Source organism: Argopecten irradians, chromosome 16, assembly GCF_041381155.1.
Source record: "Argopecten irradians isolate NY chromosome 16, Ai_NY, whole genome shotgun sequence".
NCBI classification, from domain to species: Eukaryota; Metazoa; Mollusca; class Bivalvia; order Pectinida; family Pectinidae; genus Argopecten; species Argopecten irradians.
Genome location: NC_091149.1, coordinates 2,316,220 through 2,340,988, shown reverse-complemented (window position 1 = coordinate 2,340,988; position 24,769 = coordinate 2,316,220). Strand labels below are relative to the sequence as shown.

At 37.4% G+C, this 24,769-nt stretch overlaps 1 protein-coding gene across 4 annotated transcripts; it reads left to right on the top strand.

Annotated features, from left to right (window-relative positions):
• Positions 1 to 30: 30 nt before the first annotated feature.
• LOC138310538 (NEDD8 ultimate buster 1-like) lies at positions 31 to 21,959 on the top strand. Of its 4 annotated transcripts, XM_069251792.1 has the most exons (16): positions 31 to 144; positions 2,097 to 2,241; positions 3,996 to 4,172; positions 5,556 to 5,714; positions 6,213 to 6,342; positions 6,771 to 6,838; positions 7,818 to 7,924; positions 9,372 to 9,481; positions 9,714 to 9,790; positions 15,071 to 15,178; positions 16,140 to 16,191; positions 16,640 to 16,740; positions 17,293 to 17,381; positions 20,195 to 20,300; positions 21,249 to 21,332; positions 21,765 to 21,959. In XM_069251792.1, the coding sequence occupies exons 2-16, from the start codon at positions 2,101 to 2,103 to the stop codon at positions 21,942 to 21,944; spliced, it is 1,689 nt and encodes a 562-aa protein (XP_069107893.1). In that variant the 5' UTR covers positions 31 to 144; positions 2,097 to 2,100; the 3' UTR covers positions 21,945 to 21,959. The 4 variants fall into 4 exon arrangements, 3 of the variants coding, with proteins under 3 accessions (XP_069107893.1, XP_069107895.1, XP_069107894.1); XR_011206450.1 differs by lacking the exon at positions 20,195 to 20,300 and having other exon boundaries at positions 21,765 to 21,904; XM_069251793.1 differs by lacking the exons at positions 31 to 144; positions 2,097 to 2,241 and adding an exon at positions 3,303 to 3,315.
• Positions 21,960 to 24,769: the final 2,810 nt, after the last annotated feature.

The following is a 24,769-nucleotide window of genomic DNA, read 5'->3' as shown; positions in this document are numbered from 1 at the left end:
ACTACCGAATCAAACGTTTTGGCGAACTTGCAAAATCAAAACAACTTTTATGATAAAATCGACCAAAATAGAAGCAGAAGATTACATTGCAATTTTCCTTTTCGCCATAGTCGTCTGAATACTGAACAGAAGCGTTCGCGTAAGGTAAGTTTACCTGCTATATTTGCTCCATGTGTCGATCACAATGAAATTATTAGCCCTACATGACAGTTTCTGTTTGTGTTCCTTGCCCATCAAAAGTTTCTCAATATCGACGTCTGATCATAGGTATTTAGCACGCTGATAAGTCAAAGACCCACTATAGACTAATATAAATTAGTCTATAGTGGGTCTTTGGCTTATCAGCGTGCTTAATACCTATGGTCTGATTATTGGATTAAGCACAACCTTGCATATCTAATATGGGTAACAGTTATAATATATCCCCATTTGAGTAACAGTTATAGTCTTGGCTACCTGTTTGAGTAATCAATAAGGCAGGTACATATATCTAACTAAATGAGGAAGTCTGTTTAGGGTTACATTGGCAAAAAAAAAAAAAAAAAAAATAGGGTCGGTAGGTCGGGATATACATATAGTGTCTTTCACACTAACAGAAATGGCCGGAACCGGAGTCTGAGATCGTTATCCTGACTTAATTTTTTTTTGTAGAAAAATTGAAAAAAATTAGGGTCAGGGTAAAAAATTAGGGTCGGTCGAGTAACCCTTAACAGACATTTTTTATGGCCTAATATTAGTGCATTATTTATCAAAATGGGATAAACTTCATTGTCTCAATTTTAGTAAAAGCCACAAACTAAATCACCTTCATTTGTTATAGGGGTTTATCATACCAGGCGACATTTTGATAATGGAGGGGAAACGACAACCCTTTTTATAAGCTAATAGAACAAGCATATAGAACAAAATCAAATGAAATCTCTGCCATGACTGAAAAAGTGAATGATTGTTTACACTTCAATGCATACTGAAGTCGCGTTGAAACATTTGCATGGATCATTGAAAAATCCAAACTTATATGAATTATTGCGTGTCAATGACAAATTGACAATGAAGTCAACAAAATTATCTACTGTAACAGGGCGAGAGCAGTGTGCCGCCAGCCAGACTCGAACCCGCAACCCTGGACTTACTGGTCCGCCGCTCTACCAACTGAGCTAAAGGGAAATTCCCTCTAGCGCGAAGCTTAGAAGGCGATCATATCACTATGTGCAATTAAAACCTGCTACACTATTCTCTCTCTTCAAACGTGTTCGCCCCGAACACAGACCAACCCATATTCTCTCTCCAAGGAAGCCTACCAATACTTTCACTTGGAGTGGTCTACGGTACCAAATGTAACAGGACGAGAGTAGTGTGCAGCCAGCCGGGCTCGTCGTGAACCCGGACTTACTGGTCCGCGCTCTCTACCGACTGAACTAAAGGGAAATTCACTCTGGCGCGAAGCTAGAAGGCGATCATATCACTATGTACAATTAAAACCTGCTACACTACATTCATTAAACACTGATTAAGTTATTACATATGTGTATATTATTAGCACAATCAACAGGGTCCTTGGTCATGTAGGTCCTGCCACCAATATAAGATGCCTGTAGTTTATCGAGTCATTGTTTTTGGTGGTTTTTAAAGAATGGAAATTTACTTGTGTACATGTTTTATTTGCATTTAATGGAATCGGTGCTTTAGCTAGCGATGTTTGCAGACATTAGAAAGTGTTCTCATTTAAACTTCGCCATTCCTATATAGCTAGCAGATGACAGGCGTCAATTTCTCTATGACGTTGTTACGTGAGGACAACGATCATAACGAGGTCACGAATCATGTTCCACATATCAGTACACCAACAGGAGTTATAGGAGGTTATTATGGTCCCATAAATTCCCTTTTTGGGAGTCAGTCCTGGGCAAATGAAAATATATATATATATATCCTGGTTTATGTAAATTTCTTTTTTCCCCTTTCTATTTTAGAACAAGCCTTTACTGATTTTCAATAAAAAAGTCAAATCAATCAATGGACTCCTCAGAATGTTAAAAAATGTATTTACAGCCAGCTGTAGAGCCATGTTTCAAGTAGCTAATTAATTCTTACAGAATCATGGAGGACAGCGGTGTAGATGGGACTTATGCTCAAGAGCTGCACCAGAAGCAAGTCCGGGAATTACTGAACAAGGAAAAAATTAAGTTATGGCTGCCACCTTACACTAATGAGGACGGAAGCAGAGGGGAATCCCCAAAGGTATCATAGTCTATATTAAAACAGAGGGGAATCCCCAAAGGTATCATAGTCTATATTAAAACAGAGGGGAATCCCCAAAGGTATCATAGTCTATATTAAAACAGAGGGGAATCCCCAAAGGTATCATAGTCTATATTAAAATAGAGGGGATCATAGTCTATATTAAAAAGAGGGGAATCCCCAAAGGTATCATAGTCTATATTAAAACAGAGGGGAATCCCCAAAGGTATCATAGTCTATATTAAAACAGAGGGGAATCCCCAAAGGTATCATAGTCTATATTAAAACAGAGGGGAATCCCCAAAGGTATCATAGTCTATATTAAAACAGAGGGGAATCCCCAAAGGTATCATAGTCTATATTAAAACAGAGGGAATCCCCAAAGGTATCATAGTCCAGAGGGAATCCCAAAGGTATCATAGTCTATATTAAAACAGAGGGGAATCCCCAAAGGTATCATAGTCTATATTAAAACAGAGGGGAATCCCCAAAGGTATCATAGTCTATATTAAAACAGAGGGGAATCCCCAAAGGTATCATAGTCTATATTAAAACAGAGGGGAATCCCCAAAGGTATCATAGTCTATATTAAAACAGAGGGGAATCCCCAAAGGTATCATAGTCTATATTAAAACAGAGGGGAATCCCCAAAGGTATCATAGTCTATATAAAACAGAGGGGAATCCCCAAAGGTATCATAGTCTATATTAAAACAGAGGGGAATCCCCAAAGGTATCATAGTCTATATTAAAACAGAGGGGAATCCCCAAAGGTATCATAGTCTATATTAAAACAGAGGGGAATCCCCAAAGGTATCATAGTCTATATTAAAACAGAGGGGAATCCCCAAAGGTATCATAGTCTATATTAAAACAGAGGGGAATCCCCAAAGGTATCATAGTCTATATTAAAACAGAGGGGAATCCCCAAAGGTATCATAGTCTATATTAAAACAGAGGGGAATCCCCAAAGGTATCATAGTCTATATTAAAACAGAGGAGAATCTATATTAAAACAGAGGGGAATCCCCAAAGGTATCATAGTCTATATTAAAACAGAGGGGAATCCCCAAAGGTATCATAGTCTATATTAAAACAGAGGAGAATCCCCAAAGTAGGTATTACAGTATATGTAGAAAACTGAGGGGAATCTCCAAATGTATTTAAGTCTATATATAGAAAACTGAGAGGAATGTTCAAAGGTACTGGTATCATAGTCTATATATAGAATACCAGAGGAGAATCTCCAAAGGTATCCTTCCTTGTAGTTACATATGTATAGAAAATCTATATAATCTATATAAAGAAAATCATAGGGAATCTCCAAAGGTATCATCGATAGTCTATATATAGAAAAGCAAAGGGAATCTCTAAAGGTATCATCAATAGTCTATATATAGAAAAGGGAAGGGAATCTCCAAAGGCATCATCGATGGTCTATATATAGAAAAGCAAAGGGAATCTCTAAAGGTATCATCAATAGTCTATATATAGAAAAGGGAAGGGAATCTCCAAAGGCATCATCGATGGTCTATATAGAATCTCTAAAGGTATCTGTAGCTGTAATTGGAACCATAAGTGGATGTTCTGTAAGCTACATGTACCTCTCTACTGGTTATCATTGCGCTATGCAGTCCGGCCCTATTTCTAGATGCTAAGGGGAGACAATCTAGTTAAACAACTAATTAAAATGTGAATCTGAATATAAATCTGAATATATATTATTTGATTAAGATATTTATTCTGGTTTTACAGGAATTAATTACAAGATACAGCCAGGACTTACAGATAACACAGGAAGCAGTCTCTGGAATTATAGAAACTCTCCGTGTGCATGCACTTCACAAATTAGCAGAACGAGAAAAGTACAAAAAATCTGGATTAGCTTTGCTGAAAATCAAGATGACTGGCCAAGCAACAAGTGCAGGAAAAGTGAATATATTTTTACTCTGTACCAGCTCACTCATTGTGTGAATATGTTCTGTAGATACACAAATTGCCTATTGATGGGGACTGGCTTGTGGTAGAGTTTGATACCCTGGTAGGTCAGTCATTTAGCAGAACCCTTCCTGACTTGTGGTAGAGTTTGATACCCTGGTAGGTCAGTCATTTAGCAGAACCCTTCCTGACTTGTGGTAGAGTTTGATACCCTGGTAGGTCAGTCATTTAGCAGAACCCTTCCTGACTTGTGGTAGAGTTTGATACCCTGAGGTCAGTCATTTAGCTTCCTGACTTGTGTAGAGTTTGATACCTGTTAGGTTAGTCATTTAGCAGAACCCTTCCTGACTTGTGGTAGAGTTTGATACCCTGGTAGGTCAGTCATTTAGTGGCCCTTCCTGACTTGTGGTAGAGTTTGATACCCTGGTAGGTCAGTCATTTAGCAGAACCCTTCCTGACTTGTGGTAGAGTTTGATACCCTGTTAGGTTAGTCATTTAGCAGAACCCTTCCTGACTTGTGGTAGAGTTTGATACCCTGGTAGGTCAGTCATTTAGCAGAACCTTCCTGACTTGTGGTAGAGTTTGATACCCTGGTAGGTCAGTCATTTAGCAGAACCCTTCCTGACTTGTGGTAGAGTTTGATACCCTGGTAGGTCAGTCATTTAGCAGAACCCTTCCTGACTTGTGGTAGAGTTTGATACCCTGTTAGGTTAGTCATTTAGCAGAACCCTTCCTGACTTGTGGTAGAGTTTGATACCCTGTTAGGTCAGTCATTTAGCAGAACCCTTCCTGACTTGTGGTAGAGTTTGATATCCTGGTTTGTCAGTCATTAAGTGGGGACCTTCCTGACTTGTGTTGGAGTCCAATACCCTGGTGGGTCAGTCATTAAACGAGGACTTTCCTGACTTGTGGTAGAGTCCAATACCCTGGTCGGTCAGTCATTAAGCGAGGACCTTCCTGACTTGTGGTGGAGTCCAATACCCTGATGGGTCAGTCATTAAGCGAGGACCTTCCTGACTTGTGGTCGAGTCCAATACCCTGTTGGGTCAGTCATTAAACGGGGCCCTTCCTGACTTGTGGTAGAGTCTGATACCCTGGTTGGACAGTCATTTAGCAGGACCCTTCTTGTTCTACTTCTAGTTAAATCAATATCTAAGTTTTAATCTCTATACCCAAAGGTCATTAGTAAAATTTATATGTATAGTGTTACAGACTGTTACTGAATGTTACAAAAACTAATACACTAGGCTAGCAGTAGCACACTCCATCTGTTCTTTAGTTCTAAGTTATACTTCGTTTGAAATCCAATTTTAAGCAATAGCATGATGGAAAAATCCACTATATGTTACTTTGTTGAGTGTAACCATATTATTTCAGATGCAGCAGATTTCCTTGGAGATGAGCCTGGATGTTGAAGGGAAAGAGTTAAGGGACATGATATCCCACCAGGTGTCACTACCACCTGAGCAGCTGAAACTGATTTGTCAGGGTCGAGTGATTACAAATGAGGGGACACTGGCGGCACAGGGACTGAAGGTACGTATAACATTAACTACATCTGTCAGTGATAAAGTTCTGTAATGAATTAAGGGTAGGTGCCTTCTTTCTAACATTGCAATGAAATGATCGAAGGTTAATGGGGCACCATCTTTGTAACTCTGTTACCTTGTGAACAATGCATCATGTCCGTCCATATGTCCCTGTCAGAGGTCATATGAAAGCTCGAGTATCTTTGTAACTCTGTTACCTTGTGAACAATGCATCATGTCCGTCCATATGTCCCTGTCAGAGGTCATATGAAAGCTCGAGTATTTATCGGCTTTTTAATCTTCAAAGAGATATACAGTGTGTAGACATATTTATGGTAAGACCTTTGCAGATCATTTTTTTGCCAAGATGGTCACATGCACTTAAGGAACATTGTAAATGTATGTTTTGAATGAAGCCACATGTTTACTTGATTTCACTTGTTCATCCCTTTAGAAGAAGAGTTCAAATATGATGAATGGATTATGGATTTTAAAACTTTTTCAGCATGGTAGTCAGATGATGGGACTGTGTCTATCTGTGACGCAGGCTGAGGCAGCTAAACAACAAGAGGACGTTAACAGGATGATGGACACGCGTAAGGCAGCAGAACTTCTCTCCGACAAGGCAGAGACAGGTAAATATAGCAGACAGGTAAATACAGCAGACAGGTAAATGTAGCAGACAGGTAAATGTAGCAGACAGGTAAATATAGCAGACAGGTAAATATACCAGACAGGTAAATATAGCAGACAGGTAAATACAGCAGACAGGTAAATGTAGCAGACAGGTAAATGTAGCAGACAGGTAAATATAGCAGACAGGTAAATACAGCAGACAGGTAAATGTAGCAGACAGGTAAATGTAGCAGACAGGTAAATATAGCAGACAGGTAAATACAGCAGACGGTAAATATAGCAGACAGGTAAATATAGCAGACAGGTAAATATACAAACTATATATGTAAATAATGACACTATAATGACAGGCTTAACAGTAATTTTTGAATAAAAAAAAACTACTTATAATCAGATTTTGTTAAGTTAATGAAATTTTATGTTTTAGATGATTATGATATACAGATTGCAGACCAGTCTGGCAGGCCTCTTAATCTACCTTCGGCAGAGAAAAAGGTATCGAATCACTTTATATGAAAAAACAAGGGCTCAGGTTTAATTTTCTCATTTTTAGTTACAAACAGCTACAATAAGTCCTGTCTTAGAATGAGGATGAACTTAATTACAATAAATCTTTAGTTTCTAACAATAAATCTTTAGTTTCTAACAATAAATCTTTAGTTCCTACAATAAATCTTTAGTTCCTACAATAAATCTTTAGTTCCTACAATAAATCTTTAGTTCCTAACAATAAATCTTTAGTTCCTAAGAATAAATCTTTAGTTCCTAAGAATAAATCTTTAGTTCCTAACAATAAATCTTTAGTTCCTACAATAAATCTTTAGTTCCTACAATAAATCTTTAGTTCCTGACAACATATCTTTAGTTTCTAACAATAAATATTTAGTTCCTGACAACATATCTTTAGTTTCTAACAATAAATCTTTAGTTTCTAACAATAAATCTTTAGTTCCTACAATAAATCTTTAGTTCCTAACAATAAATCGTTAGTTCCTACAATAAATCTTTAGTTCCTAACAATAAATCTTTAGTTCCTAACAATAAATCTTTAGTTCCTGACAACATATCTTTAGTTTCTAACAATAAATCTTTAGTTCCTACAATAAATCTTTAGTTCCTACAATAAATCTTTAGTTCCTACAATAAATCTTTAGTTCCTACAATAAATCTTTAGTTCCTAACAATAAATCTTTAGTTCCTGACAACATATCTTTAGTTTCTAACAATAAATCATTAGTTCCTACAATAAATCTTTAGTTCCTACAATAAATCCTATCTTGGAATGGGGATGAACTTAGTTCCTTTGATCTAGATATGTGTGTACAATCTACAAGTGTTTGAATTGTATAACAATATTTGGTTGTTCTGTATAATACACACATCTATAAAGCTCATCTGATGACATTAACTTTACACATAATCAGTTTCTGCCAGAATCAGCGCAGAATATTGATTATCATTGATCCTTATTTAGGCTCTAACACTGGCTATGACCTTACATGAGAAAGGTCGGGCAGCTCTGAAGAAAAAAGAACATGGTCGAGCACTGCTACTGTTGTTAGAAGCTGACAAGGAATTCAGGTAAGGATTTAGAAGGGGAGGTAACTCTTGTCTTATCAGAATGGCTATGTTAGTGTGTTATAGGCTGTATAAAGTAGATGTAAGGATGAAAGAATTATGCATATTTTTATCTGTATAATATATTTTGCCTTTACATGTGAATCTGATACTTTAATAAAATATTTAAATTAAAATTTCTAAAATAAAAAACAATATTTATAATGATATCGATATTAATATGACAAAATGCTCTAAAAAAAAAAAAAATAGCATTAATTTTCCATGCATGTTCATTCTTTATAATGAGTATTAATATCCATCACAACACTTATGATATGTTACATTGATGTAGAAATCAGTTTTTATGGGAAATAATATTTCACAACTTGCACCAAAATCTTAACCAGAAGCCAGGGTGATTGTATAAGTCTCCCTTTCTTGGAGAATTGGAATAAAGGCTACAGATATGAGTCGTACATTCATCAGACTTGGAAATTGGTTAGAGGACATCATTGAATCTTCAACACACCCTTTTAACTTGTTCACCCCTCTAGACACATTTGAGCTCTCCTAATTGAAAGGATGGGACGATTCATTATAAATTGTCAGGGATAAATGAATTAAGATTAAGAGGCTGTCACATTCAGTGATGCTGAACCAAACAAACTTACATATATATTTGCCAAAAACCATTATTTTGATAATTACCAAACATACATTACTAACTGGACATCAATTTACACATATGTACCCCTGGTAAATATTAGCCACAATAGACCTATCAGCTGGGGTGAATTTCTCTTTAGCTTGATTGGTTGAGAGTAAGACTAGTAATCCAGAGGTCCTGAGTTTGATCCCTGGTGGCGGCTTTGATTAATGTTTATATAAAATCCTGCACCCTGTTACACATACTTTCATTCTGAAATCAGTAGTAATGTATCACCATTATCACATTCATCTATCACTCACAAATTCTGGTAACCCCTTCCTCATAACCAATACAGGTGAGATAGATTTGATTACATCTAATTCCTGTTGGTATTTTTTTTTTTCTGGTTTTATTTACATGATAATGCATATGTTTCTAAAACACATATAGATATAAAAAAATGAATTAATAAATCTTTAGTGGATAAAAGGTTGATAAATTGTGGCCGAGTGGTTATTCCGACATATATATTACCACAAGCCCTCCACCTCTGGGATGCGGGTTCGAATCCCATGTGGGGCAGTTGCGAGGTACTGACCGCTGACCGGTGGTTTTTCTCCGGGTACTCCGGCTTTCCTCCACCAACAAACCTGGCACGTCCTTACATGACCCTGGCTGTTAATAGGACGTAAAAATAAACAAACCAAACCAAACCACCCAAGGGACAAGGGGAAAATGGTCTCTATAGACAAGTGGTCTTCATACAGAGGTGGTCGTTAAGACAGGTTTTACTGTATATATTTTTCTGTGTTATTGCAGGAAATGTCGTGCAGACATTTTGAATGCTGTAGACAACTATGCTGTCCTGTGTCTGGATATTGTGTGGTGCTATCTCTGTCTAAAAAATGTAGAAGATCTACCTGATGCAGGTAAAAATATATAAAAGACTTCTGATGCATCTGGTTAGTTTATAGATTTAAAATTCTTTGATGTAAGAAAAGTGATTTTCTTAAGAAAAGTGATTTTCTTAAGAAAAGTGATTTTCTTGCATCGGTGTCACCTACGGGGGTGGTGGTAATTAAGTAAATCTGAGAGATTGCTAAGAAAATATTCAATTTGTCATCCCTAATATATAAAAATACATACTCTTGTGTTTTCCAGACAGTCGACTATGTGCAAGTGAAGAATGTTTTCAAAGAACTTATGGCAACAATATGGAGAGACTCATGGCTGTGAAGGTAAAGGGGTCATTTGTAATAGATAATTGTATCCTAATAATACATATTTTACTATGACTTGCCACATTGCTTTGACATTGCTATAGTCATTGTACTTTGTCCATAGTTGTTCGCCATGTGCTGCGCTCCAATTGTAAAATTTTCATATTTTAAACTTTTTCTCAAGTTCTACTTGTGAAGTTTAGCTGAAACTTGCCTGAAATTGTTCTGAATAACCTAATATATTTGTATATTGTAGGAAGGTTCTGGTACAGAGTTGGCCTGACTTACCTGATACATGTATTTGTGTGTTGTAGGGAGGTTCTGGTACAGAGTTGGCCTGACTTACCTGATACATGTATTTGTGTGTTGTAGGGAGGTTCTGGTACAGAGTTGGCCTGACTTACCTGATACATGTATTTGTGTGTTGTAGGGAGGTTCTGGTACAGAGTGGCCTGACTTACCTGATACATGTATTTGTGTGTTGTAGGGAGGTTCTGGTACAGAGTTGGTCTGACTTACCTGATACATGTATTTGTGTGTTGTAGGAAGGGTCTGGTACAGAGTTGGCCTGACTTACCTGATACATGTATTTGTGTGTTGTAGGGAGGTTCTGGTACAGAGTTGGCCTGACTTACCTGATACATGTATTTGTATATTGTAGGGAGGTTCTGGTACAGAGTTGGCCAGACTTACCTGATACATGTATTTGTGTGTTGTAGGGAGGGTCTGGTACAGAGTTGGCCTGACTTACCTGATACATGTATTTGTGTGTTGTAGGGAGGTTCTGGTACAGAGTTGGCCTGACTTACCTGATATATGTATTTGTGTGTTGTAGGGAGGTTCTGGTACAGAGCTGGCCTGACTTACCTGATACATGTATTTGTGTGTTGTAGGGAGGTTCTGGTACAGAGTTGGCCTGACTTACCTGATACATGTATTTGTGTGTTGTAGGGAGGTTCTGGTACAGAGTTGGTCTGACTTACCTGATACATGTATTTGTTTGTTGTAGGGAGGTTCTGGTACAGAGTTGGCCTGACTTACCTGATACATGTATTTGTGTGTTGTAGGGAGGTTCTGGTACAGAGTTGGCCTGACTTACCTGATACATGTATTTGTGTGTTGTAGGGAGGTTCTGGTACAGAGTTGGCCTGACTTACCTGATACATGTATTTGTGTGTTGTAGGGAGGTTCTGGTACAGAGTTGGCCTGACTTACCTGATACATGTATTTGTGTGTTGTAGGGAGGTTCTGGTACAGAGTTGGTCTGACTTACCTGATACATGTATTTGTGTGTTGTAGGGAGGTTCTGGTGCAGAGTTGGCTTGACTTACCTGATACATGTATTTGTGTGTTGTAGGGAGGTTCTGGTACAGAGTTGGCCTGACTTACCTGATACATGTATTTGTGTGTTGTAGGGAGGTTCTGGTACAGAGTTGGCCTGACTTACCTGATACATGTATTTGTGTGTTGTAGGGAGGTTCTGGTACAGAGTTGGCCTGACTTACCTGATACATGTATTTGTGTGTTGTAGGGAGGTTCTGGTACAGAGTTGGTCTGACTTACCTGATACATGTATTTGTTTGTTGTAGGGAGGCTCTGGTACAGAGTTGGCCTGACTTACCTGATACATGTATTTGTGTGTTGTAGGGAGGTTCTGGTACAGAGTTGGCCTGACTTACCTGATACATGTATTTGTGTGTTGTAGGGAGGTTCTGGTACAGAGTTGGCCTGACTTACCTGATACATGTATTTGTGTGTTGTAGGGAGGTTCTGGTACAGAGTTGGCCTGACTTACCTGATACATGTATTTGTGTGTTGTAGGGAGGTTCTGGTACAGAGTTGGCCTGACTTACCTGATACATGTATTTGTGTGTTGTAGGGAGGGTCTGGTACAGAGTTGGCCTGACTTACCTGATACATGTATTTGTGTGTTGTAGGGAGGTTCTGGTACAGAGTTGGCCTGACTTACCTGATACATGTATTTGTGTGTTGTAGGGAGGTTCTGGTACAGAGTTGGCCTGACTTACCTGATACATGTATTTGTGTGTTGTAGGGAGGTTCTGGTACAGAGTTGGCCTGACTTACCTGATACATGTATTTGTGTGTTGTAGGGAGGTTCTGGTACAGAGTTGGCCTGACTTACCTGATACATGTATTTGTGTGTTGTAGGGAGGTTCTGGTACAGAGTTGGCCTGACTTACCTGATACATGTATTTGTGTGTTGTAGGGAGGGTCTGGTACAGAGTTGGCCTGACTTACCTGATACATGTATTTGTGTGTTGTAGGGAGGTTCTGGTACAGAGTTGGCCTGACTTACCTGATACATGTATTTGTGTGTTGTAGGGAGGTTCTGGTACAGAGTTGGCCTGACTTACCTGATACATGTATTTGTGTGTTGTAGGGAGGTTCTGGTACAGAGTTGGCCTGACTTACCTGATACATGTATTTGTGTGTTGTAGGGAGGTTCTGGTACAGAGTTGGCCTGACTTACCTGATACATGTATTTGTGTGTTGTAGGGAGGTTCTGGTACAGAGCTGGTCTGACTTACCTGATACATGTATTTGTATATTGTAGGGAGGGTCTGGTACAGAGTTGGCCTGACTTACCTGATACATGTATTTGTGTGTTGTAGGGAGGGTCTGGTACAGAGTAGGCCTGACTTACCTGATACATGTATTTGTGTGTTGTAGGGAGGTTCTGGTACAGAGTTGGCCTGACTTACCTGATACATGTATTTGTGTGTTGTAGGGAGGTTCTGGTACAGAGTTGGCCTGACTTACCTGATACATGTATTTGTGTGTTGTAGGGAGGTTCTGGTACAGAGTTGGCCTGACTTACCTGATACATGTATTTGTGTGTTGTAGGGAGGTTCTGGTACAGAGTTGGCCTGACTTACCTGATACATGTATTTGTGTGTTGTAGGGAGGTTCTGGTACAGAGTTGGCCTGACTTACCTGATACATGTATTTGTGTGTTGTAGGGAGGTTCTGGTACAGAGTTGGCCTGACTTACCTGATACATGTATTTGTGTGTTGTAGGGAGGTTCTGGTACAGAGTTGGCCTGACTTACCTGATACATGTATTTGTGTGTTGTAGGGAGGGTCTGGTACAGAGTTGGCCTGACTTACCTGATACATGTATTTGTGTGTTGTAGGGAGGTTCTGGTACAGAGTTGGCCTGACTTACCTGATACATGTATTTGTGTGTTGTAGGGAGGTTCTGGTACAGAGTTGGCCTGACTTACCTGATACATGTATTTGTGTGTTGTAGGGAGGTTCTGGTACAGAGTTGGCCTGACTTACCTGATACATGTATTTGTGTGTTGTAGGGAGGTTCTGGTACAGAGTTGGCCTGACTTACCTGATACATGTATTTGTGTGTTGTAGGGAGGTTCTGGTACAGAGTTGGCCTGACTTACCTGATACATGTATTTGTGTGTTGTAGGGAGGTTCTGGTACAGAGCTGGCCTGACTTACCTGATACATGTATTTGTGTGTTGTAGGGAAGGTTCTGGTACAGAGTTGGCCTGACTTACCTGATACATGTATTTGTTGTGTTGTAGGGAGGTTCTGGTACAGAGTTGGCCTGACTTACCTGATACATGTATTTGTGTGTTGTAGGGAGGTTCTGGTACAGAGTTGGCCTGACTTACCTGATACATGTATTTGTGTGTTGTAGGGAGGTTCTGGTACAGAGTTGGCCTGACTTACCTGATACATGTATTTGTGTGTTGTAGGGAGGTTCTGGTACAGAGTTGGCCTGACTTACCTGATACATGTATTTGTGTGTTGTAGGGAGGTTCTGGTACAGAGTTGGCCTGACTTACCTGATACATGTATTTGTGTGTTGTAGGGAGGTTCTGGTACAGAGTTGGCCTGACTTACCTGATACATGTATTTGTGTGTTGTAGGGAGGTTCTGGTACAGAGTTGGCCTGACTTACCTGATACATGTATTTGTGTGTTGTAGGGAGGTTCTGGTACAGAGTTGGCCTGACTTACCTGATACATGTATTTGTGTGTTGTAGGGAGGTTCTGGTACAGAGTTGGCCTGACTTACCTGATACATGTATTTGTGTGTTGTAGGGAGGTTCTGGTACAGAGTTGGCCTGACTTACCTGATACATGTATTTGTGTGTTGTAGGGAGGTTCTGGTACAGAGTTGGCCTGACTTACCTGATACATGTATTTGTGTGTTGTAGGGAGGTTCTGGTACAGAGTTGGCCTGACTTACCTGATACATGTATTTGTGTGTTGTAGGGAGGTTCTGGTACAGAGTTGGCCTGACTTACCTGATACATGTATTTGTGTGTTGTAGGGAGGTTCTGGTACAGAGTTGGCCTGACTTTACCTGATACATGTATTTGTGTGTTGTAGGGAGGTTCTGGTACAGAGTTGGCCTGACTTACCTGATACATGTATTTGTGTGTTGTAGGGAGGTTCTGGTACAGAGTTGGCCTGACTTACCTGATACATGTATTTGTGTGTTGTAGGGAGGTTCTGGTACAGAGTTGGCCTGACTTACCTGATACATGTATTTGTGTGTTGTAGGGGTTCTGGTACAGAGTGGCCTGACTTACCTGATACATGTAGTTGTTGTAGGGAGGTTCTGGTACAGAGTTGGCTGACTTACCTGATACATGTATTTGTGTGTTGTAGGGAGGGTTCTGGTACAGAGTGGCCTGACTTACCTGATACATGTATTTGTGTGTTGTAGGGAGGGTTCTGGTACAGAGTTGGCCTGACTTACCTGATACATGTATTTGTGTGTTGTAGGGAGGTTCTGGTGCAGAGTTGGCCTGACTTACCTGATACATGTATTTGTGTGTTGTAGGGAGGTTCTGGTACAGAGCTGGCCTGACTTACCTGATACATGTATTTGTGTATTGTAGGGAGGTTCTGGTACAGAGTTGGCCTGACTTACCTGATACATGTATTTGTGTGTTGTAGGGAGGTCTGGTACCAGAGTTGGCCTGACTTACCTGATACATGTATTTGTGTGTTGTAGGGAGGTTCTGGTACAGAGTTGGCCTGACTTACCTGATACATGTATTTGTGTGTTGTAGGGAGGTTCTGGTACAGAGTTGGCCTGACTTACCTGATACATGTATTTTGTGTGTTGTAGGGAGGTTCTGGTACAGAGTTGGCCTGACTACCCTGATACATGTATTTGTGTGTTGTAGGGAGGTTCTGGTACAGAGTTGGCCTGACTTGCCTGATACATGTATTTGTGTGTTGTAGGGAGGGTCTGGTACAGAGCTGGCCTGACTTACCTGATACATGTATTTGAATATTGTAGGGAGGTTCTGGTACAGAGCTGGCCCTCTTCATGAGATTACATCTTCTACAAGGGATAGTAGCCTTCCACCAACACAATACCCAGCAAGCTGGCCGACTACTGAGGCGGGTAGGGATAATTATGTATTCAACATGTAACACAAATAGCTATAAACCAACTTATTTTCACATATTTCTGAAGTGAGCAGATATTGCGAAAAGTTCATCTCCATGAAAAAGTCTCAAGAATGTGTAAAATAGATCCACATGATTTTGAATCGTGAAATTAAATCATCATGAAAAATTAATTCGGTATGAAAATGCGAAGTTAAGTCACCAAGACAATCCGATGGTTTACAATAAATTGTAGTGTCATGGTGAATGTTCAGATCAAAATCTTTCGTCAAAGGACTATGTATTGTTTTTGCCTTTATTGGTCCCCAAATTCATCAAATTTTTAACTTAGTTTTTTGTAATTAAGCTGTCGTGTTTGAATAATTTAGTACATCCTTGATTTATTTAAGATGGTAGTTTTTTTATTATTACCACTTCAGCTGCTATGGTAACCATTCAAAATATGCATAATTCAAGCGAATTTGGAAAATTTGTTATTTTCTGCCTATTATTCGGTAGTTTTTCTCTAAGCAACAATTGAGTGCAATCTTGAACAAACTTGATATTTACTGAGAATACAAAGGCACTTAAGATACATCTTTAGGAGAAATATCAAGTTTGTTCAAGGATGCGCTCTTTGATTCCTAGATGAAAAACTTTTTAAAAGCAAAAATAAGCAACAAATGACCAAATTTTCACATTAGCTTAATTTATGCATATTTCGGATAATCGGATACATAATTATCATACTAATTGGATCAAGGATGTACTAGATATTTGAAATTCAGTTATCTAATCACTAGAAAACAGGTTTTGAAAATTTGACGGATTTGGGAGCCAAAAAGTACCCAAACCATACATAATCCTTGAACCCCCTCTACTCTATCCAATTTAAATATATGTAATTGATATGCTTATGACGAACAAATTGCAAACAATATGTATCTGTCTCTATTTTCTACATTCTAAAATTTCAGGCAGAAGAAGAGCTTCAACGGTTGACTGTTGATGGTGACAAATTAGCTCAAGGTTAGAACATTTTAATCTTCTTTCAACTTGAAAACAAACACCTTAAGGTTATGGTGTTGATAATTCACCTACCAAATATGGAAACACTGTGTTAAATCACCTACCAAATATGGAAACATTTTGTTAAATTTACCTACCAAATATGGAAACACTTTGTTAATTCACCTACCAAATATGGAAACATTTTGTGAATTCACCTACCAAATATGGCAACACTTTGTTAATTCACCTACCAAATATGGAAACACTTTGTTAACAGTTGGTGATTCAGGTGAATATCGAGTTGACAAACATTAAATCGATATGGAAAGCAAATTTTTATATAATTTTACTTCAACTCAATACAAAACTGTGACTTTACAATCAAGCAACAGGCTTTGGCAAGGCTGTTGAGACTTCTACACTTACAGATGAAATTTTGAGAATTTTTGTGTTCGGTACCTTTCAGTTATGCAAATGGGTTTTAAGGAGAGAGAAGGTCGATTAGCCTTACGGGTAACCAATGGTGATGTGGAGGCCTCTGTCCAGTACATCATGAAAAAACGTGAGGTATGTATCTCCACTCAACTATAAATTCTCTCAATACATGATGTAAGTATCTCCGTATGACCATAAGTACTATCAATATGCGAGGTATGTATCTCTGCTCAATTATTAATACTATCAGTATGTGAAGTAAGTATCTCTGTACGACTATATATAATCTCAATATCATTGCAGTATATAACAAATCTATTGATATTAGTAAAATGCACAGCCAAACCTGTGTACAAAAATCACCAAGGGACAGAGGAAAGTTGGTCCTTGTAGGCAGGTAGTCTTTATACAGAGGTGGTCTCTAAGGCAGGTTTTACTGTACACAATCAGATGTTTTACCTCTGATTGGTGGTTTTCTCAGCATACTCCGGCTTTCTCTCAGGCATGTCCTTAAATCACCCTGGCAGTTACTAGTACATCTGTATGTAAAAACAAAATACAAAATTAAAGTAAACTCGTTTTACGTATTTCTGTTACAATTGTTACCTTAAAACATTACATTGTAACAATTACAGCATGATAGTTGAAAATGCTAAAAAAATATTGTGCTTTATTTTTGCTCAGGAAAAAAAGGCAATAGGTGAGAAAGTGGAAGAGGAAAGAAGGAAGAAGAAAATACAAAAAACATTAGGGTCAACTGCCAAGGGGGATAAGTATGTATTTCCTGTCACTGTTATGGATTCTGACAAGATTTCGGTCTATAAAAATTCTGTCTGTCTTTTGGGAACAATCGTCAAATTTTCAAAAGTTCTCCAAAGAAAATATTAGAATTCAATTCTGGTACTTTTGTAGAACAATTGAATTTAAAAAGTGGAGGTCTGCAACAACAATACAGAACTTTGATATAGCATGCAGGACTGATAATTTATATAACTATAAGCATTTTTTTGCTCACCATCATCAGCGGGGACCTATTTAAATCAGTTTTATCTGTGGTCAATGTGTTGTACAATGTATGTGTTTAACTTTATTTTAGAGTAAATGTGGACACGTACGAGATGTTACTGGCGATGTGTTGTACAATGTACGTGTGTAACTTTATTTTAGAGTAAATGTGGACACGTACGAGATGTTACTGGCGATGTGTTGTACAATGTACGTGTGTAACTTTATTTTAGAGTAAATGTGGACACGTACGAGATGTTACTGGCGATGTGTTGTACAATGTACGTGTGTAACTTTATTTTAGAGTAAATGTGGACACGTACGAGATGTTACTGGCGATGTGTTGTACAATGTATGTGTGTAACTTTTATTTTAGAGTAAATGTGGGACACGTACAGATGTTACTGCAATGTGTTGTACAATGTACGTGTGTAACTTTATTTTAGAGTAAATGTGGACACGTACAAGATGTTACTGGCAATGTGTTGTACAATGTAATGTGTGTAACTTTATTTTAGAGTAAATGTGGACACGTACGAGATGTTACTGGCAATGTGTTGTACAATGTACGTGTGTAACTTTATTTTAGAGTAAATGTGGACACGTACGAGATGTTACTGGCATGTGTTGTACAATGTACGTGTGTAACTTTATTTTAGAGTAAATGTGGACACGTACAAGATGTTACTGGTGATGTGTTGTACAATGTATGTGTGTAACTTTATTTTAGAGTAAATGTGGACACGTACGAGATGTTACTGGCGATGTGTTGTACAATGTATGTGTGTAACTTTATTTTAGAGTAAATGTGGACACATACAAGATGTTACTGGCGATGTGTTGTACAATGTACGTGTGTAACTTTATTTTAGAGTAAATGTGGACACGTACGAGATGTTACTGGCAATGTGTTGTACAATGTACGTGTGTAACTTTATTTTAGAGTAAATGTGGACACGTACGAGATGTTACTGGCGATGTGTTGTACAATGTACGTGTGTAACTTTATTTTAGAGTAAATGTGGACACGTACGAGATGTTACTGGCGATGTGTTGTACAATGTACGTGTGTAACTTTATTTTAGAGTAAATGTGGACACGTACGAGATGTTACTGGCGATGTGTTGTACAATGTACGTGTGTAACTTTATTTTAGAGTAAATGTGGACACGTACGAGATGTTACTGGCGATGTGTTGTACAATGTACGTGTGTAACTTTATTTTAGAGTAAATGTGGACACGTACGAGATGTTACTGGTGATGTGTTGTACAATGTACGTGTGTAACTTTATTTTAGAGTAAATGTGGACACGTTCAAGATGTTACTGGCGATGTGGCAATTGTTGTACAATGTACGTGTGTAAGTTTATTTTAGAGTAAATGTGGACACGTACGAGATGTTACTGGCGATGTGTTGTACAATGTACGTGTGTAACTTTATTTTAGAGTAAATGTGGACACGTACGAGATGTTACAGGCGATGTGTTGTACAATGTATGTGTAACTTTATTTTAGAGCAAATGTGGAAATGTAGACGAGATGTTACTAGCTATGTGTTGTTCAATGTACGTGTGTAACTTTATTTTAGAGTAAATGTGGACACGTACGAGATGTTACTAGCTATGTGTTGTACAATGTACGTGTGTAACTTTATTTTAGAGTAAATGTGGACATGTACGAGATGTTACTAGCTATGTGTTGTACAATGTACGTGTGTAACTTTATTTTAGAGTAAATGTGGACACGTACGAGATGTTACTGGTGATGTGTTGTACAATGTACGTGTGTAACTTTATTTTAGAGTAAATGTGGACACGTACGAGATGTTACTGGCGATGTGTTGTACAATGTATGTGTAACTTTATTTTAGAGTAAATGTGGAAACGTACGAGATGTTACTGGCGATGTTGTTGTACAATGTACGTGTGTAACTTTATTTTAGAGTAAATGTGGACACGTACGAGATGTTACTGGCGATGTGTTGTACAATGTACGTGTGTAACTTTATTTTAGAGTAAATGTGGACACATACGAGATGTTACTGGCGATGTGTTGTACAATGTATGTGTAAACTTTATTTTAGAGTAAATGTGGACACGTACGAGATGTTACTGGCGATGTGTTGTACAATGTACGTGTGTAACTTTATTTTAGAGTAAATGTGGACACGTTCAAGATGTTACTGGCAATGTGTTGTACAATGTAGATGTGTAACTTTATTTTAGAGTAAATGTGGACACGTACGAGATGTTACTGGCTATGTGGTTGTACAATGTATGTGTGTAACTTTATTTTAGAGTAAATGTGGACACGTACAAGATGTTACTGGCATGTGTTGTACAATGTACGTGTGTAACTTTATTTTAGAGTAAATGTGGACACGTACAGATGTTACTGGCAATGTGTTGTACAATGTAAGATGTGTAACTTTATTTTAGAGTAAATGTGGACACGTTCAAGATGTTACTGGCGATGTGTTGTACAATGTATGTGTGTAACTTTATTTTAGAGTAAATGTGGACACGTACGAGATGTTACAGGCGATGTGTTGTACAATGTACGTGTGTAACTTTATTTTAGAGTAAATGTGGACACGTACGAGATGTTACTTGCTATGGGCTTTAGGAATGGGGCATCTGCTGAGGCACTGAGACAATCCAATAACGACCTGAGCTTAGCTTTAGAGGTGAGTCCATCTTCGAAACTCCAGGGGTTACTTTCACTGTTGTTACATCTAGCCCCTGAACTATCCCAAAGTAAAACTGAAGGCTGTTAATAACGACCTGAGCTTAGCTTTAGAGGTGAGTTCATCCTCCATACTCCAGGGGTTACTTTCACTGTTGTTTTATCCACCCATTGACTATCTTACAGTAAAACTGAAAGCAGTCAATAACGTCCTGAGCTTAGCTTTAGAGGTGAATCTATCCTTCATACTCAAGGGGTTACTTTCACTGTTGTTATAAGCACCCCACCTCTGGACTATCTCATAAGAAAACTGATTGAGGCAGCTAACAATGGTTTGAGCTTGGCTATAAAGGTGAGTGATAGTGATTTGGAAATTACTTTTTTAATTATATATTTATTCTAGCAGTGTTAACAGAGACATGTTTTTATTAGTTCATGACATGTAAAATAAATATTAGTTCACCTGTCGTAATTGCTACCTAGAATGAATTGACTCTGTTTATTAATATTCAACAGATATCTCCCATCACCAGACCTCTTACTCCCTGCATTCAAACCAATAAGGGTTATTAAAAAAAATACATTTCAGAGAACTGAATTCCAGTTTCTGTTGTGGCTTATGATGCTATGATGTTTGTAGTTATGTAGAACGAATATACGTACCCAGCCTACTATACCTTTAGGCCGACACCATTTTCTGTCTACAATATTGCAGCCAGTAGTTAATACTAGTTATGATGCCCATTGTCAGTATAATGTGACTGGGTATAGGGTTGCTGTTTGATATCTTTGGAGGCATGCTTCAATGGAATATCACACTATAAACGGGCAATGGTCCTACGTTTTTAAGGAGACACAACAAGGATATACTTCATCCTTCCAAAACATACAGACAGGGAGTTTGTCTGCTAATAGGACATTAACCAAACCAAACCATTGTACTTAACAGGTGCTACAGAACCACCCAGAGCTGTTAGATCTGCCGGACCCGAGTCCTTCCTCAGTACCCATCACAGACGACATGCTGGCTCAGGTATATACAGGGACCAGTTAGTGGTGAAATTATTAGAATGTCTTGTACCTTATTCTACGTTGGTCACAATTCATAATGGTCGGACATAAAATGTAAGATCTTATCTTTTCGTTCTCTTCTACCAATTAGATTCTTCAAATCTGACATTTTGTCCTTGTCACTGTATACCTTGTTTCATTTGCCTGAAGTTTGAGGAAGAAATTCTCCGGTCCAATCAATATGACATCATCAATTTTGATTCGTAATGACATGCCTGTGATGAAATGCTGGAAAGCAACTGAAAAATCATTTTCTACCAAGAATAGGAGAAAATAACCAAACTTGAGTCTGGCAAATAGACTTGGATATCTCAACCCGCAAGAAAGATTTTGTTCATCAACTTTCAGCAGTAACAACTAATTTTTGTAATGTGAATTTCTACGTTACGTTTAGGTGGTGTCTATGGGGTTTGAGAGTGATATGGCCAGAAATGCGCTTCAGAAACACCATGGAAACATTGAGAGAGCAATAGAAGACTTGATCAAATCTGGAGGTGTGATACAAAGTCCTATCAGTGAATCTTCATCATCATCTTCTTCATCGTCAGCGTCCTCTGAAGGTATGCACAGATAACACAGAGCAAAAGAGAGAATTATTTGGAACTAATCCATCATACAAGGTAATGTCACTATCTCTTGTTTTTTAATTACATGGAGGTATGAAAATCTGTCTGCAAATTGTGTGAATCTTCAAAAATCTTTTATGTATCACATACACATACAATACTAGAGTTGTTCTCCAGACCAGAGAACAGTGTAGTGATTTACAGTGGTAATGATTAACGTTAAAATTATAAACAATTTGAATGAAAATTGATACTGATATGTGTGTTAAGAATGGGAGATAACTCTGTGTTTATACTATGTTAAGAAGGGAGATATCTTGTTTAACTGATATGTGTGTTAAGAAGGGAGTAACTCTAGTTTATACTGATTATGTGTGTTAAGATAACTCTGTGTTTATTACTGATATGTGTGTTAAGAAGGGAGATATCTGTGTTTATAACTGATAATATGTGGACTGGTTAAGAAGGGAGATAACTAACTCTGTGTTTTATACTGATATGTGTGTTAAGAAGGGAGAGATAACTCTGTGTTTATACTGCTGTTTTATATAACTGTGTTTATTAAGAAGGGAGATAACTCTGTGTGTTTATAACTGATATGTGTGTTAAGAAGGGAGATAACTCTGTGTTTTATACTGATATGTGTGTGTTTAAGAAGGGAGATAACTCTGTGTTTATACTATGTGTTTAATATGTTATACTGATATGTTAAGAAGGGAGATAAACTCTGTGTTTATACTGGATATGTGTGTTAAGAAGGGAGATAACTCTGTGTTTATACTGAAAATACTGTGTTTTTAAGAAAGGGAGATAACGTTCTCTGTTATATATACTGAATGATGGGGGGGGGGGGGGGGGGGTGTTAAAATGGAGATCAACGCTGTGTTATATTTATAATCTGATATTGGTTTGTTTAAGAATCTAGATAACTCTGTGTTCATTATACTGATTACAGTGTGTTAGCATTCTGAATTCCTCTTCATTGATATGTCCCCCAAGCCTTCAGAGATAACACTGTGTTTACACGATACAATTCCTTGATGACCTTGTTTTAATTCAGACATCGCCAAAGATATGAAGGACGACAACCTGGATTTAACTCTAGCCACGATGAAGGCAGGGAATAACTCTCAACCATTACAAAACCTGCTTTATACATGAGAGGTATTCAAACCTGACAATTTATCTCTTAAATGTGACCTCCACTTATTGTATGTTAATGTCATAATTCATTCATATGGCCTCTCCCTGTTAATGTCATAATTTATTCATATGGCCTCTCCCTGTTCATGTCATAATTCATTCATATGGCCTCTCCCTGTTAATGTCATAATTCATTCATATGGCCTCTCCCTGTTAATGTCATAATTCATTCATATGGCCTCTCCCTGTTAATGTCATAATTCATTCATATGGCCTCTCCCTGTTAATGTCATAATTCATCTTCATATGGCCTCTTATTATCCCTGTTAATGTCATAATTTATTCATATGGCCTCTCCCTGTTAATGTCATAATTCATTCATATGGCCTCTCCCTGTTAATATCATAATTTATTCATATGGCCTCTCCCTGTTAATGTCATAATTTATTCATATGACCTCTCCTTGTTAATATCATAAGTTATATTAAACAGTCTAACTGCAGAGGACATACTACTATAGATCTATAATTCTATAAGAATAATTACATAACTTTGTTACTTATAATTTCTTTGATGATGAATTTGTTTTATATGTATGGAAGTTTGCTGGTAAATATTTCTAAAAGATTTCATGATTAAGAAAAAAAAAATCATATATTAAAAAAAGTATTTCTTTGTCATTTGAAAGATGTATAGATTTGATCCATGAGCTAAAACCCTACAAGGAAATGGACTTGTTTGTTTGTTTTAATACTTCATATATTTGTAGAAATCTTAGAAATTTTCAATTTAAAGATGCTCCACCACCCACAGAGCATAGATGATACTCATCATTTGAACAATAATTGTTGTTTAATCATGTATATATGTGTCTAATTAACACAAAAAAATATATATGAAATAATTTATTTTGCCTTTGTTGCATGGGCAATCAGTACTTCATTCCATATAGGATATAGTATCACAGAATATTTTCGGGATGCCATTTATTATTTTTTTTTATATTTTTAGCTTAAAAGAAAATTAGAAGTTCAAACATTTCAATGGTGGTAATGGTGTAAAGTTAGTAACTTTTGTAACTGAAGAAAAATACTAAATCGTTTGCTCCTGTTTTTGATAGTGAAAAAATACGATTTGTCAGCGGTGGAGCATCTTTAAAAGTGATTTTGGTTTGTTGAATATTATTTTCAGTAAATGTCCTGTACCTGAACTTTTACATGCTGCAATAATACATTACAACAATATATAAACAAATAGAAAGACATACAGTTCACTCTTAAACAATATACAAGTTATTTGAATTTTAAATTGTTAGAAGTATATTTATCTTACGATTAGAAAGTCAATTTTTGATTTCTCTTTGAATATTCTGTTTGAAATTTCCACTGTACAAAATATTTTTATATTTAAGGTACTAGTTAACAGATATATTTTCTATATTTTACCTTGTTGATTGAAAAAATGATTCATGTGTTGAAAATTACATTTGTTGCTGAAACATACAGAATAAATTATGCAATTTTATTATTTCATTATTTGTATATTTTATTTACAGCTACAATATGATATTTTAAATGCACATTACAAGAGAAAAATCCTATTCAAAGGTACATTACAAGAGAAAAATCCAAAAAGATTGCCTGTCGGTCATCTTGTTTTTCATATTGGTCCAAAAATAAATGCACTGGGA

What these genes read in the sequence shown, in the direction of transcription:
- LOC138310538 (XM_069251792.1), top strand. Translation starts at nt 2,101, where the DNA reads ATGGAGGACAGCGGTGTAGATGGGACTTATGCTCAAGAGCTGCACCAG. An exon ending in ACCTGAGCTTAGCTTTAGAG is followed by an intron (nt 20,301 to 21,248) that starts GTGAGTCCATCT and finishes TGTACTTAACAG; the next exon opens with GTGCTACAGAACCACCCAGA. An exon ending in CAGACGACATGCTGGCTCAG is followed by an intron (nt 21,333 to 21,764) that starts GTATATACAGGG and finishes CGTTACGTTTAG; the next exon opens with GTGGTGTCTATGGGGTTTGA.